At 44.7% G+C, this 15766-nt stretch overlaps 2 protein-coding genes across 9 annotated transcripts in view; one reads left to right on the top strand and one right to left on the bottom strand.

Annotated features, from left to right (window-relative positions):
- Nucleotides 1–85: 85 nt before the first annotated feature.
- Nucleotides 86–8535, bottom strand: LOC101067265 (alpha-1A adrenergic receptor). Of its 2 annotated transcripts, none has more exons than XM_003970426.3 (2): nucleotides 7398–8535; nucleotides 86–1190 (listed from the first exon to the last, which is right to left on the bottom strand). In XM_003970426.3, the coding sequence occupies exons 1-2, from the start codon at nucleotides 8359–8361 to the stop codon at nucleotides 637–639; spliced, it is 1518 nt and encodes a 505-aa protein (XP_003970475.1). In that variant the 5' UTR covers nucleotides 8362–8535; the 3' UTR covers nucleotides 86–636. The 2 variants fall into 2 exon arrangements, with proteins under 2 accessions (XP_003970475.1, XP_029703220.1); XM_029847360.1 differs by having other exon boundaries at nucleotides 7545–8535.
- Nucleotides 8536–8568: 33 nt separating this feature from the next.
- Nucleotides 8569–15766, top strand: part of LOC105417378 (hepatitis A virus cellular receptor 1 homolog) — a 30185-nt gene continuing 22987 nt past the window's right edge. For 6 of the 7 annotated variants that reach the window (XM_029847373.1, XM_029847368.1, XM_029847371.1 and 3 more), the window contains exons 1-3: nucleotides 8569–8707; nucleotides 10544–10658; nucleotides 10784–10851. The gene's annotated coding sequence lies outside the window, so the exon portion shown is untranslated. The remainder of the gene's footprint in view (nucleotides 8708–10543; nucleotides 10659–10783; nucleotides 10852–15766) is intronic. The other variant, XM_011610705.2, reaches the window with a different exon arrangement.

The following is a 15766-nucleotide window of genomic DNA, read 5'->3' as shown; positions in this document are numbered from 1 at the left end:
AGAATCCCTCCACAGTAAATCAGTATTTTCACCTCCTTTCACCCTCTCTTCGCCTCTGGGTGCAGTTACGGAGTCTGCCTGAAGGTGGCGTTTGATCAGCTTTATTTCCACGTACAGTATTGGTCACATTTTTGATGCAGCTGCTTTGAGCTTGTTGAATGTCAAACATACAAACAAGATGATATGTGGTGATTGTGCGCACAGTAAAACTGGGTTATATTCTCAATTCCACAACACAGATAAGATATCAAGTGATTGTAACAGAAAGGTGACTTTTGTTTTTCTGACCACACTTTTTACACAAGCCGGGTTCGTTGTTCAGTCTTTTAGGAGGGAATAGAATCTGGGTGGTAAATATGTCTGTGCTTGTGGCGAACGTGTTCATTTCCGCTGAAATTAAGTTAACGGCTAATCTAGATGCATGCACCCAGGTCTCTTTAACAATCCTGTCAATATCAGCCACCTATACAGTCATAACAGACAAAAATAGTTCTGATGGAGCAGCAGTGACAATATTCCACACTTACACCTCACATTAGCCACTAATGATGCCAACAGCCCACTGACGGAATGATCATGACTACAGCGAGTGTGTGAAACTCCACAAACACCCTTTAAATCCCTCAAACAGAAGAGTCACACTTTGTTGTCAGGGGCAACGCCGTCTTTGTGCATCCCCTGCTTGTCCCTGTTCTTTGCAAACGAGAAGCTGAAGACCCCTCCGCTCATCTCCTCGGGGGTTTTAGCTGCCCCCAGACCTCCTTGCTGGCTGTTACCAGGGCTGCCGGGCAGCAGCTTGGGTGTGGAGGGTGATGGGGTGGAGGTGCCCCAGATGTACAGCATTTCTCCTTCAGGGCAGGTCGGGAGGCCCCTGCTCAGGTAGCTGGGGCTGGGGCTGGCCGAGGAGGGCAGGGTGCGCTGGCTGCCGTTCAGGCAGCTGGAGTTGTGGTCTGCTGAGCCTTTGCGCGAATGTCCAGAGGCGCTGATGTTGGAGGTGCGGTAGTTGTAGGCCTTGAAGCCAGGACGCTTCCGCTGGTGACACTGACACCTGAGGATGCGGATGAAGGCCAGCTTGAACTCCCGGTTGTAGCAGGGGTAGATGATGGGGTTCAGGCAGCTGTTGAAGTAGCCCAGCCAGAAGATGACTTTGAAGAGGATTTCAGGAGGGCGCAGGTTCACATTAAAAGACCCTGGAGAGGGAAATCAAGGGGAAGAAGATCGTTCAGCAGCAGCCAGGGAGATTTCTTTAGGTTGGTGTTCACTTATGTGCCGCACAACAACGTCTGTTCCCACTTTAGCAGGAGACAGGAACATTGGTGTTTTTGCCCTCTGACATTCTGTTGGTCCACTTCATGTTTGCATGCACAGCATTGCATTGTGGGATATGGTGTTTTTGCAGGTAAATGAATGAATTTGCCAGTGAATTTAGGCCAAATATACACAATCAAATTTGACGGGTTTGCAGCTTTTTTTTTGGAGAACGCTCCAAAAATGTTAATCTCATTACAATAGTCATCATCTGAGTGTAGTGTCATTAATGTAATCGAATCTATTAATCTCTGTGACTGATCCAGCTGCACACAGAAAGTTTGTGTTAATATTACTCAATTATTGCACATCAGTAGATTAAGACTTTATTTTACTTCACTTCAATCAGATTTTCTTTTTTTATAAGATAATTGTAGTTCTTTTGTTGTAGTTCTTTTGTTTTTAGTTAAATTGCAGCTAACGTGGAGAGTTTGCTTGGATAATAAAGAAAATAAATAATTAGTAAAACAAAAATACAACATATTTTTACGACCATAATTAGGAAGTTCGGTTTTTCAAAATTACTTGCATAGAAAATTTGTTTCAGTCTGCAGCTAAACGCTAATAAAACGGTATCAATGATGGACAACCACTGTGTTTAAACCATCAATATTATTCTTATTACTACAGTGAAAGTTTTATTTTATTTGGATGATATTTGAGTCTTCAGAGACCTGCAGGTCACATTTAAACCTGTAGGTGGCAGCATAGCTACACCACAGAGGACTGAACTCTTAAAAAGTATTAGTATTATTAACTAGTAGTATTAAACTAACATTTAATACTACTTTTACTACTACTACTTGTGATGGTTCTAATCATTAAAGCAATACAGACAAAGCTGACATGGTAAAACAGATTTTTAGATAAAAACTCAATTTGGACAGAAAACATAACATGACAAACTGTTGCGTACATTTTCCCTGACATAGATCTATTTTAAAAACATGGATGTGTTCAAAGACATTCATGGTCTCTAAGCAACATTTAGTTTTAGAATATATGTAACTAGACCAATGTGATCCCAAAAAACCCAAACCTGATTTTATACATTCACGACATCATTTTATTTTGGGTTTTGAGATTCAAGGACATAAATGCCTAAATGGTGACCCTTATTTGCACAATTTGAGGGAAAAGATTGCACAGAAACAGTAAAAACAAGATGTCTGTGGAGTTTTCTCCAAATTAGAAGCAATGCTAATGATGGAAACAATAAGGTGGAACTTGTTCTGCATGCTAATGAGCAGCTTTAGCCAAGATTAGGATAAACGGCGTTAATCTTTCCTCGTCTCCCCTCCTGTGGCCAGGCTTAAATGGAGGAAAAGGCTTTTAAAAGCAGGGATGCCTGGAAACCGAAACTGGAAATTAAACCTGCGAGAGACGATTCGCCAAACAGACGATTTTGTGTTGTTTGTGCTGATGACAGCGAGTCTGCCAGTTTCTTCACATCATCCTGAAATCAACCCAGATCCCAGAGAGGCTCAGGGTCCGCTCTAATCTCTGAAACCTAATCTAACAAAAAGGTAACATCAGTCACATCACAGGTTATATTATCAGCAGCTATAATAAACCAGAGGCAGATGAACTTTGGTCTAAAAGTGGAAAAATCTATTAAAACCTACAAACAAAAACCATTTCCAGACTGGAAATCAACATTCTTCAATAACACTAATGATGCATCTACTGTTATTAATTGTGAGTGTGTTCCTGAACAGTAGATAAATGGGTCCTTTCTTAGCCCCTGGTATGTTCACATGCTCTTTTTTAAACATTAATGGACAGCTACTTAAATGCCGTGAGAGACGAGTTTGTAATCAGGATTTGGACTCAAGTGGCAGCAATTAAACCTCCGACATCTTGTCCCAGCTGTCCTGGTCTCCAGTCCCAGCTGCTGCTGCATTTTGTTAAAATATTTTCTCCGTTTTTTCTCTTTATCTGCTTCAGGTCACAAACAAAAGGCAGCAGCGACTATGACAGTCTTGAGCTAAACACCACAGTTTCCACTTTAGCTTTGCTAAGAAAAAACCCTGGAAAACTGAGCAACTTTGAGATGATTCAAGTCAATTATCAATTATTGCTGGTGTGTGGGTGGTTATTTTCTTCAATTTTACCTTCTGAAACGGTTTCAATGCCGCACGTTTGCGCCCTGCTTTGTCTGATCAGCGCTCCTAGACTGGGTTTATTTTAGTTTCTCTCTAGAATAAATGTTTATGTACGTGCGTTGTGCTGATAATAGCGCAGGAAACGTGACTCGTGTGTAAACACAAATCTGCGCTTGATTTAAATTTAACTCCTCTTGTGTGTGCAGTCGTTATAATTCCCCCTTTATTGATACAAACAGGCTTCCTGTGGACAGATATGGAACATGTTTACGTTAAAGTCCTATTCAGATGTATTTGTTGCCCAAAAGCAGCGTCGAGGTGGAGGGGAGGAGGGGCCTCTCTGCACCACAATGGCAGAGAGATAAATGAGGAAGGGGTCGCTGGCGGTCCTCAGGGCGGCCTCGCATACTCACACCGAACACAGGAACATCTTAACAAAACAAGGCATCCTGTTATTGTCAGTAATTGGATGAAACAGTACCTGTGCTGTGCCACACACACACACACACACACACACACACACACACACACACACACACACACACACACAGTTTCATCCTGTTTCACACACCCTAAATATGATTAATAAGTCTTAATGCGAAAGGACAGAGGGGTTATTGCCCTTGCAGATCGCCCTTAAATGAAATCACAACATAGTATTTCTGGGTAATTGCCTTGACATCCCAGGCGCCCCTGCTCCCACCCCCCCACGCCCTCCTGGCCCCTTCAGCCCCTCCAACCCAGCTCTGCCACCTCCATTATTCTTCAAGGCTTCCTCACTTGTAGCGCTCCTGTGATTCTTTTTTCTTTCCACCTTCAAAACAATTTTCAATTACCATCTGAACGCTGGAGAAACACACGCACGCACGCACGCACGCACGCACATGCGTGATTCACATACATCCACAGCCACAGTCTAAATAAAAGACCTCTAAAATGGCAACAGAGGCTTAATGTCCTGAAGTGTTGGTTTGTCTCACGTGTGGGCAGAGCGTTTGCATCATTGGCTGCTTGTGAGGCGTTTACAGGACGTGGATGCCTGCGCTGGGTGTGAAACAGCCTTGGAACAATGTGTGTGATGAAAGCGGCTGAGGACTCGACAAAAGAGGCTGACGTTGAGCACGGAAGAGATTATTCTTGTGTATTTAAATATGATGAGTCTGAATATTAGAGCTCTACGAGTCAGGCCAAACCAGTGCAACGCTGGGATGCACTGGCTTCATATTTGTACAGCAGGAAGTGGTGATGAACTTTATTTATGTTAGGAAGAAAGATAAATGTTAAATGTCACTGGATAATATGAGTCATGTTTACAGTGTTGTTGTTTTATACTCATCATATCAAAGAATCCTGGTCCGGGCTGTTTTGATGCCATTTGACTTGGCATTAGCATGTTTGTTTTGGCCAAAGTCAGCTATTCTGCAAGCTGTATGTGCTTTTTTGAGGATTGTATTGTAGGTTGCTATGGCGATTTGTCGTATCCCCTCTGGAAGTTGGCCAAATCTCATATTGCCCATATGTCAAACACATAATTTCCTCTGTATGTTAAATATCTGAATGAAAGCCTGATATTTTTAGACACAAATGCTGCATGTGGGTCGGAGGAGGCTTCAGCAGGTGTAAACCTGATGTGATCACTGCATGTTGATATCACAATTATCACAAATTTATTGCGCAACATGTCTGTTTCAGTGGTTTTCCATACGAGACTGTAAGAGAAGCTAAACTCTTCAGGTTATCTCTGCCAGAAAGCGAATCTAGACGGGTCAGTAAATGTGCGTGAATTTTTGGGCTGCAACCTCATCTGAAGTACCATTTGGTTCAAACCTTTGATGTCCTGTTTATAATGTCAGGATCTGTATATCTTTCTTTACTCCAACTTAAAAACATGAAAGGAGACATTAAAAAGGAGCCGGGCCGGACTCGAGACGCACGCTGGCCATTTATCTGCAGGAACAACGATTTGTTGACGGACGCCGAATGAGGCCTCTTGTGAAGGAGCTTACATATCCCCAGGTCAGAGGTCACGGTGGCTCTTTTCAGAGCAGACTCCAATTTGTTAAAATCAGAGGTGATGAAAATTCTTAACCGTGAATCTTCAGCTCTCTGCTGCTGCAGGAAGAGCCCCACATATGGAACACATCCGTGGCAGCAGGCAGGAGAAGGACATGAATAATACAAGAAGAACTCGCCTCGCCTCCCCCCTGACAGCACCGGCCACGGGTTCTCATGCTCCGCCCACTAATGCTGCACACACGACGATGCGTCATGTTGGAGAAACATCGGAAACCCGCCATCTATGCTGGAACTGTTCATGTGAAACTGCCTCACTGTCTCACCATCTGACAAACATCCAATAAATAAAGTGTCATCAATATGTGCACGCTGACTTGGAACGCCTGAATGAGATATTAGCATTAGCTCGCAGCCCGGGTTGGTTCTGGAGACGACCCACCTACCACGACGTCCAGCCACAGGGTGTCACTCAGGGAAACCACTGAAATCTTTCATTTCTTCATTCATTCCAGCCTGTTTCTACAAACCTGTTCGCTTATTTAAATGGCCATCTGACCTCCATCCTATCTGTAATTACACCTTCTCAGATCCGGAACGTCAGATTGTTGGAATTCTAATTTCCCAAAACTCCTTGATGCCAAGCCCCCTCCCCCCCCTGGGATGAAACCTGGTCTTGTAATCCTGGCCCGCATTTTATGTCCACGCCGGGGCGGTGATAAGCAGCAGCTCGGGGCGTAAACACACCATGGTGACAACCCTAAATGGATAAACAGGTGCCTCAATATATCCATAACCCGGAACGCTGCAGGCAATCAGCACCAAGAAAATGATCATCAGCACAACGCTCGCTGTACACGCTCCAGCGCTGGCGCTCTCCTGACTGTCTCTGCACAGCTCAGCAGCAGCCCCCCCTACACACACACACACACACACACACACCCAGGACAGGCTATTTAAACATCCTGCCATGGAAGGCAGTTTGAGCAGCTGCATCACAGGAGGCCCCGGCAGACCCCGCAACATCCATCCAATCATTCATTATCACGATGAGTGTCGCCGTGAACCGAGACAAACTAGTGCCGCGATAACCCTGATAACATTTCAAATAGCCTCTCCCTGTCAGTTGCTGCATCTTTCCCCCACGTTAGACCGTTTTTATAGGCTTCAAAACTCGAGAGCCGTCGTATGAAAGGACCCGCGGCACTAGAGCTACAAATGGATAGATTCTCTTCTCTTCTGGTGGCACAGATGCAATGCTGAAGCGTTCCGATGGGCCACGAGCAGAGCAGCTCCCAGGAGACTCTGGTGTCAGTGGTGATATAAAGCCTGCATTTTTAACCTTCAACTGATGACTCTGAAATTCATACTACCGGTTTCACTGTCATTAGGCTTCAGCCTGACATTGGATTTAAGGAAATGATCAATGTTTTAAACTTTAAACGTACGAGTGAAAAATGAGCACCTAAAGGCAACATGATGGTGTTAATAAGATCCTTTGCAGCTCAATTCACCCATTTAATGATTATAAAGTATCATATAAGTAGAAAACACATTAGAATATTTAGTTGCTTACCTACTATCTTACTTTATATATATATATATATATATATATATATATATATATATATATATATATATATATATATATATATATATATATATATACACATATATATATACATATATATATATGTGTGTGTGTGTATATATATATATGTACAGTATATATACTGTATATATAGCAGGTAAAGTAGGACACACACACACAAACACACATATATATATATACTGTATATGTAAAGTATGAATAATTCTAATTTGAAATGATTAAACTAAATTATTTGATGAAATTGTGCACAGGAATACAATTTTTTTCAAATTTTTTCAAATGTGTCTATAAAAACTACAGAAAGGTGCATTCCTCAGAAAGGCACTTGGATAAGTATTTTCCCCGTCACCTTTACCTACCTATGGGTAAGGCCAGAAAGAAGGGCAGCCAGCAGAGCGTAAACATGCCGACCACTACTCCCAAAGTTTTAGCCGCTTTCTTTTCCCTGGAGAACTTTAGAAGTTTCACCGTGAGGGAACTCCTGGCCTGGTGCGCACGGCCCTTACCGGTGCCGGAGTGGCCGGGCTCTTCGTGCACCTGACAGCCCTTGTGGATCCTGAGGGTCAGTTCGCTGGAGTTCATCCTCTCCCGCATTACACCGGCTTCAAGGTTCTTAGTGGTCCGTTTGGCGACGATGTAGACCCGGCAGTACATGGCCAGAATGACGACCAGCGGGATGTAGAATGAGCCGAGGGAGGAAAAGAGCGCGTAAAACGGCTCCTCGGTAATGGGGCACTCCGTGTCGTCCGGCGACGGCGGCTGCTTCCATCCGAACAGCGGCCCGATGGAGATGACCACCGACAGCGCCCACACCCCGAGCATGGCCAGCAGAGCCCGTTTCTCCGTCACGATGCCCGGGTACTGTAGCGGGTGGCTCACTCCGATGTAGCGGTCGATGGATATTACGCACAAGCTCATGATGGACGCGGTGCAGCACAGCACGTCCACCGCCGCCCAGATGTCACAGAAGATCCTGCCGAACACCCAGTAGTTCAGGATCTCCAGGGTGGCGGATACCGGCAGCACCGTGGTGCTCAGCAGCAGGTCGGCGATGGCCAGGTTGATGATAAAGTAGTTGGTCGGGGTCCTCAGGTGCCTGTTGCACACCACAGAGAGGATCACCAGGATGTTGCCCGCGATGGCGAACACGATGAAAGCCCCCAGAACCAACCCGAGCGGGATGGCACGGGTGAGGCGCACCTCGTTGAGCGCCGTGTGGTTCCCCCCAGCGCTGCTGCTGAAGTTGACTCGGGAGGACGCGTTGTCGAGTTGAGTGGAATCATTCTTCCACAGAAAGGTAACATTGTCAGTGCTCAGACTCATGTTGTCTCCAGGGGTCCTCCATAGCAGGCTTCAGATCACTTGTAAATGCAGATCTCCAGAGTTTTCTGAAGGGCGCGAGTCCGCGCGGCTGACTAACTTCAACATTTTTTCTCAAAGCAGCACCGAGCAGCAAGCGTGCAGCCATGCAACGGCTCTCCTTCCACTCTCCCGAAGCCCAGTGGAGTTGGCAGGGTGCAGCAGTCACCCCAGGCTTTTCTGCACCACGCACAGCTTTCTCATGTACTGGCTACGTTCCGACAGACGGACCCGTGAAGTGCGCATGACGCGCCAGAACGCACGACACACAGGCAAAAGAACCAACCCAAAAAACAAAAACCCTCACAAGGTAAAGGCCCCTTTGCAACCTTTTACACGAGCAAACAGTATTATAGATGGAGTATCCAGGGAGACGCGCCTATCTGATGCTTTTTTGCCCATTGTGGGAGGGTCCATAATCGGACATTCACGATTGGCTTTTCGTGCCAAAGCAACCAAAGTGACCCATATAAGGGCACTTTGATTTAATTCAAGAATAAGCTAATTACTATTTTGTAAACCAAATCTCTCCAGGCATATCAGCCTGAATCTGTAGTCTAAATAACATTTTTCCCTAAAGGTGTTCAGGCAGGCGATTTAAAAGATTCAGCCAAAGTTAAAGTTCTGACTTTCTAGAGTTCTGAGAAAATGACACATCAAACATCCTCTCTGCTTTAAGTAGCATTTCTCGCCTATTTTGGTCAAAAGCATCAGAATCCTGGTTTTGGATGCAAGCAGGGGTTGTGAAGAGTGACTGATTTATTGGGCCAAGTTAAGAAACATCTACATTCCTTTAAGATTTTTCCTTTCTTTAGAGGTTTCTTTTCTCCAGTATTCAATATCTGACACGAGAAAAAAACTACTGCAGCGATTCCTTAAAAAATGTATCACAAGTTTTATGTCTTTCTATTTGTCTATATAGGCTATTTAGAGAGTAAACCAACATTTTAGTGGCGTTCAATTCTTTAAATGCCTTTTATTCGTTGACTTTAATAACATCTGGAATTATGAGACAGTTAGATTGCACTGACATTATTTTCTATTAGCTCTGACACAAGATTTTGTCAGGATTTTTTGGGAAAAAGACCATTGATGAATTTGCTTCTGCAATGAAAACACTTTTAAAACCAACACAATTATTTGTTTTTATCCTAATCCTAAATTAAAGCACATTTAAGAACAACAACTATATCTAAAACTGAAATGCACAATAAAGTTTGCCGATTAATGATTTTGCAAATAAAAACCAGGTGCTGCGGAAACAGAAAAATAAGTTCAGATTTTAAAATGGCGGCAGCACAACAACCTGGAGGCGGGTTGCTGGTCCCCACATCGATGGGCCGATACATCTGTCTAACTTTTATTTTAAGTTTGGCAGAACTTATGAAACCAGCGTGCAGCCAGTCCACTGGGATGTACAGTCAGATCCCCAGAAAGGTCAAACTGTAAAGGTCAATTAACGATGTCAAGAACAATAACCCACTACGAATGAGCAGGATTCCTCCAGGAGCTCAGGCTGCAGCGCAGAGCTATATTTTACAGTCTGCCCCAGACAGGATTAGACTCCGGATGCCCACTCAGGCCTCGAACTACTCTCGAGACGGCAGAACCCACCATTACGTTGAACATCGTTCTCCAATGATGAGTCACCTGCAGATCATTTTGTATCTAAGATTGGATTTTCAGGCTCAGATCCGTTGGATTTTACCGTCTGCTTCACTTGATTGAATAGGCTCTTCCTTCAAGTAGCACCGAAGCCTCTGCAGCAGCGTCTGCTGCCAAAAAAAGTGCTGCGGGTGAGAAACATTTCGACTCTTTCACTCGAGAATCTCCACTCGAACAGACGCGACTTTCGCTTCAGTGGCGAGAATTTCGCCTCAAGTTGAAGAGGATCCGTTGGTGTTCTTGGCTGGACACGCGTCTGAGTTCCTTTTGTAAAACCGCAACGTTTAATTTATCACAGTTTTAGTTTATGTAACATTGGTCGAATGTGAGTTGGAAAAGTGTTTTTTTTACGAGATTTCTGATAAAAACATGTAAAACTGTGTGGCTGAAATGGTGCCTTTTACTTCTTTTGTCGAGTTAGAAAGTTTTGCTGCTGGCGGCGCTCTTGTTGTCTGTTAATGGGTTTTCTGTGTGTGCTTAGTGCCAGAGGTCAGCACTGCGGGTCTCCGAGGGCTCAACCCCTCCCACGGTTCACCTCACAGCCCCGCAGCCAGTCGCACAACACCTCTGCTGAGCCTCATTGCCGTATGGTCAAGGTGCGTGAAGGGCACGACCGGCACAGCTTTGCTATTTTAATAGAGCAAAACCATCCATCTGCGTTTTAAATAAATGGCCTCGTTCTTTTAATTTGTGTTTTTTTGACCCTAACATGTTCTGTTAGGGCAGGTTGCTGGGAATGTCCCTGCAGGGGACATTCATTCAGAAGACAGTAGCGTTCTCATGATAAAGGTAAGAAAAACATTTTTTTTTTGTTGGTTTTGTCAGTGATGAGCAAGTGTGGGACACTCCCAGAAGGCCTAAAGTGTATGTGGAATCTCGATGAACTAGAATGTCAGGATAAAAAGATCTCTGCATGATGCGTGGTAGAGAGAAAAGAGATTTTACAATAACAGACACCTAACGTGGGGCCCGAGGTGTGTCTCCTCTTTAATGATACAAGATGGCAGCTGCGAAGGATTCCGCCCCTCAAGGTTGCTGCTAATAGGGTTTCACATGCAGAAAGAAACTCTTGAGATTGATTCATGTTACGTTGATCTTATACGCTTTTCTGCCCTCCCACAATCTTGATATCAAAAAGATAAAGTCAAACGGAAGCAGCGAAGCGTGGCTGGTGGGAAGAGTGTGAGGGTCAGAGGTGAGAAACAGATTAAAGACATCCTCCCCTCCTCTCTGCACCAACCGATACTCATCTGCTTTGGCAAAGAAGACAAACAAGTATCGATATCCGCACCGAACAGTCGTTTGGACTCCATTAACGGGCAGTTAGATGCCAGCTGGTAGTGAAGCCCACACACAAGCCTAAAGTATATGGCAGCCCACCTGGAAGTGTGGGCTCCTGCTGCTGTAGTCGCTCCTCCACCATGTATGGATGATGTTGTGTAATAAGCCAAGACCTCGAAAGCACTTTTTGTTGTATAACACTTTTTTTTAGGATTAGTAATATGATGTTGGAGCAGCCGTAAATAGACCCAAGAGCCGAGATACGAAGCTGGTTTGACTCTGATGGAATGAAAGCGCGCTACCAAATTTACTATCGAGTCCTGTTTGTTTTGATGAACAGGTGACTTTTGACCCTTCTGTAGCCCCCCCCCCGGTGGTGGGGTTAGTGTTGCTGGAAGGCGGCTTCATGCTTGTTTGAACCCGATAAGAAGCTTTGACTCCTGCGGCGCTCAGTCAGCGCTCAGTGGTGCTGTCGTTTTTTAATTAAAACTGGAGACTTTGCTTTGTGTTTGGGTCACTATTTGATTTATTTTGGTGAGAAATGCTGCTGTTTCCCTCAACACACCAACATTTTCAACATGTGGGACAAGAAACAACCGTCATGTCATGTTGCTTCAAGTAGAGGGTCAGAAATTTCCCGAGCCCTTTGTGGAATCATTCACACTGTTGCTTTGTCAGCGTACTATTAAATGAGCTATTTGAGGATCTTCATTGTGTTTAAATCACGGTGGAGCCTCAGAAACCAGAAGGTTAGCATTTTTCATTTTGAAAAGGAAGAAAAATACATGTATTATGCATCTCTTCTAGGGACATGTTAATGTCATGGCGACGCTGCACTTTGACTCAGCTGATGCACCCCTGTGGTTTCATGTCACCAGAGGTTCAATCAATTCCACGTTCCTCTGCTTGTCCCAGGAGACTATTTAAAACCATTCGAGAAAGACAGAATTAGAATTAGAACACTGTAATGGCAGTGGAGCTGGTAGCAGAGGTGAGCTCTCGGCTTCCCTCGCTGCCTGGACACGGCTGCTGCTGCTGCTGCTGCTGCTGAGAGATGAAGCTGATTACAGGTTCTGAAACAACCTTTCTTCTGATGAAGCACTTGTCCTTAGGTGCCTTTGAAAAATAGGTAAATAAAGACACGGGCTCTCCAATTACAAGTTAGGTTTCCCCGACAACGGACATCTGCTGCAGCTGTTGAATGTTTATTCTTTGGGCCAAGAAATCCGCATGTCTGTCCAAGTCTCCAAAGGTTGTCACTTAAAATAGGAAAGTGAGTTTGGGAATTTTCTGGAACTGGCAGCTCGGCAGTAATCGGCCCAGGATAAGGTGCCTGATTTTAGAGACTTTGGCATGAGTAGACATTAACTGCAATCTTCCAAATCAATAAATAAACTCTTCCTGACAGCCCACCAGGCTACTTTGGACTGATTATTACATGTTAAATCGGAACAGAAGGAGCCTGCAGCATTTCTACTGAAACGCAGCGCAGATAAATAGAAACCATTCCTCTTTACTCCTCCTCAGTCAAACTGCTGATTACAACAACTTGCTAATGTATTATGAATGCCGGCCTGCTAAAACGACTTAACAAATGCCCTCCGCAAACAAATGGAAACGCCTGCAGAAGCCGTGGATATTATGCACACCCGTCATGCCAGCGAGCATTTACTGGAATCCACTTTCAAATGTGAGCATCACACGTATACCTTCTTAGTTAGCTTACCACATGTCATGTTGGGATTTGAGTGCGGACGGCACCCGGGCTGTTATTCCATCCCATCCAGCTCTTTTCCTCATTCTCTCCACAGTCGTATTTCTGGCTATTAGAAACTTTGTGGTAAGATTAAAAGTGACTCAAAATAATGACTTGTATAATGATCAGATGAATAAGCATTTTTCTTCCCTCTTTATCTCTATGGAATGTTATTATCGCTGTTCATGGTTATTGGCAGTGCTGATATGAGTGCAAATGTGAACCTCCTCTCTAAACGTCCTGATTGTGAGTGGCATGAATGAGCGTTGGGAATGGTCGTGCTTGTGGATCTTGGATCCGGACGGCACAATAATTGAGGGAAAACATGATTCACGCAGCACATTTTCAGAAGAGCAGGCATCAGCCGGTCAAGACTAATGAAAAGTGAATAAGATGGATTTGATCGGCGCGGCGTAGCTGCCAGACCAAACGGTTTTGGCCTCTGGAGGATGAACAGTCTTCCTCTTGTTTGGCTGCTCCTCCCTCCCTCCCTCCCTCCACACGATCAGCAGCACGTGTGGTCGTACGTGGTCATGCCGCCACGGACACCATATGTTGTCTTATACCGGATATTTACTGCCGAGCATCAATCTATGATACCTGTCCTGCTGGATGCTAACGGCCGGAAAAGATGGGACCCCTCTCTTCTGTCGAGTTCAGCACTTTCCGGGGAACTGTATTCATCAATGTAGGCACAGTGAGAAGGAGCTGAATTAATTAAATGTAATAAATTCCATGTATGGATCCCACCCAACCGCATCGGAAGTGCTAGTTTTGTGTACGAGAGCAGAGTCGTGTAAGGATGACAGATTTTACTTGTAGCCGGCTCTTAGGAAGGCACGTTCATCAGAGCGGATTTTTGGCTGATGACGCTCAAGGCCGGGGATGGTCTGGCAGGCGCCCAGGAGTGCTGCTGAGTGGACACTTTAGTGGTGCAGCGAGCTCCAACCATTAGGTGATTGCCTCTGAGGTTTTGTCAAGGGAGGGAGAGACTTGTTATGTCTTAAAGGCTTCTCCTGCAGGGCCATGATGGTGAGGTTTGTGATCCGCCATCATCTGCCAGTCTACCACGCCACATGGACCTGGTGCCTGGCTCATTCCCACAGCCTGTAGATGCCAAACGGTGGCATTACGTCCCTGTAAAAGGTGGAATCGTCCTGCCTGAAGCTCTCTTTTCAACCTCAACAACAGGCTGTTTGTTGCACAAGCATGTGGCCATCCTGGTGACCACACGTCCTCTAAGAAAATACATGTCAGTGATTTTATTCTGCAGACTCTTTTTCCTTTGATTACTTATTCTGCTGAAAAGTAACAAGCCGCTCAGACTTGAGCAGCGATAAAGGCACGCAGATGCACGTGTGGGTGCCTTTATGAAATTGATTGTCATCTTGGCACAGGTTTTGATTAAGGAACGTATTGCATCCAAATTAAGAGCGCCAGCGCGAGTGTGAAGTCCATAGAGTAGAACAATTGGAGCTGACAACATTTTGTTTGTTGCACGAGCGTAAGAGCAATCTGCTAAATTATAGCGTGTCAGATTTCTTTGTGCCTTTTTTTCTTTTGGCACCGAACTTGTAGGAAATGCAATTGAAATCAAATTTAAGACAGACGCTACTTTCATTTCCCTGCGACTCTTAGGGATGCGCTTTGTTCTAATTTTTATATCCGGCTGCAGCCGTCTCAGCCTATAAAGGAAATTAAACGGGGAGAATAGGGAACGGAGACTATTGTGAACCAGTGGGCGGGGGGAGAGACGTGCACATCTCTGTGTACAACCGTGTTGCATGACAAGCTAAATTAAAACCTGGCATCGGGCCTTCAGAGTTAACTGTATTTGCTTCAGTTGGTCAACATGCACTCAGATGTCCAGCTTTTGTGTTTTTAATGTTAAAAAAGGAAGGGGGGGGGGGTGGAGTCTGTGAAGGGGAGCAGAACGGTAGGATGTTGTGAGGCTGACCTTAAACTGCTGATTGAAGCCTCCAACCATTACATGTGTAGCTGTAAAATGACTGATGTAATTTTACATTTCCCCATAATCAGTGCTGTTCAAAATGCTCCCCTTGTGCTCGGGCCGCATGCTAATAGCTGCATCATCTAAGTAGCAACATGTAGCATCGCTAGAGTGATGCAGAAAGTCTCCCTGAGCTGAGCAGGATACATTTTGTGCTGCCAATAATTGCCAAGAAAAAAATACTACCATGCTAGAGTGAGCTGCTCGCTGAGCCAATCTTAGGTCACATGACCCCTGTCCAAATGAGACGCTGATGAGCGTGAGCGTGTCTGTAATCAGTGTTTCTCCCTTTCTCATAAATCCCATCAAAACCAGTAAGGACATCTTGTACCTGAGGTATTATGTGAAGATAAATAAAGAGAACCAGTAAATGCAACTCCCGCCTCAGTTGAGGCTTTAGACCGACGAGCAACGGACCCCAGAGTCTGTCTGTTCATTGATTTGCTTCGCCGAAGGAACATGTTGTTCAGGTGCACGCTGCTCATCCCACACTCAGTTCTATTTTCTCATGAGAACCTCTTTATTTGCTGTAATCCCTCAAAGACGTGGTGATCTTTGGAAAGTGCCTCATGCACTATATGATGAAAGAATTAAAAGCAAAAACACGACCCTCTGAAACCTTTAAAGAAAATATTTATGGAAAAACTAATGTTTTC

The sequence above is a fragment of the Takifugu rubripes genome, chromosome 14 (genome assembly GCF_901000725.2).
Source record: "Takifugu rubripes chromosome 14, fTakRub1.2, whole genome shotgun sequence".
NCBI classification, from domain to species: domain Eukaryota; kingdom Metazoa; phylum Chordata; class Actinopteri; order Tetraodontiformes; family Tetraodontidae; genus Takifugu; species Takifugu rubripes.
The sequence above is the reverse complement of the archived record's forward strand: the minus strand, read 5'-3'. Positions and strand labels throughout refer to the sequence as shown.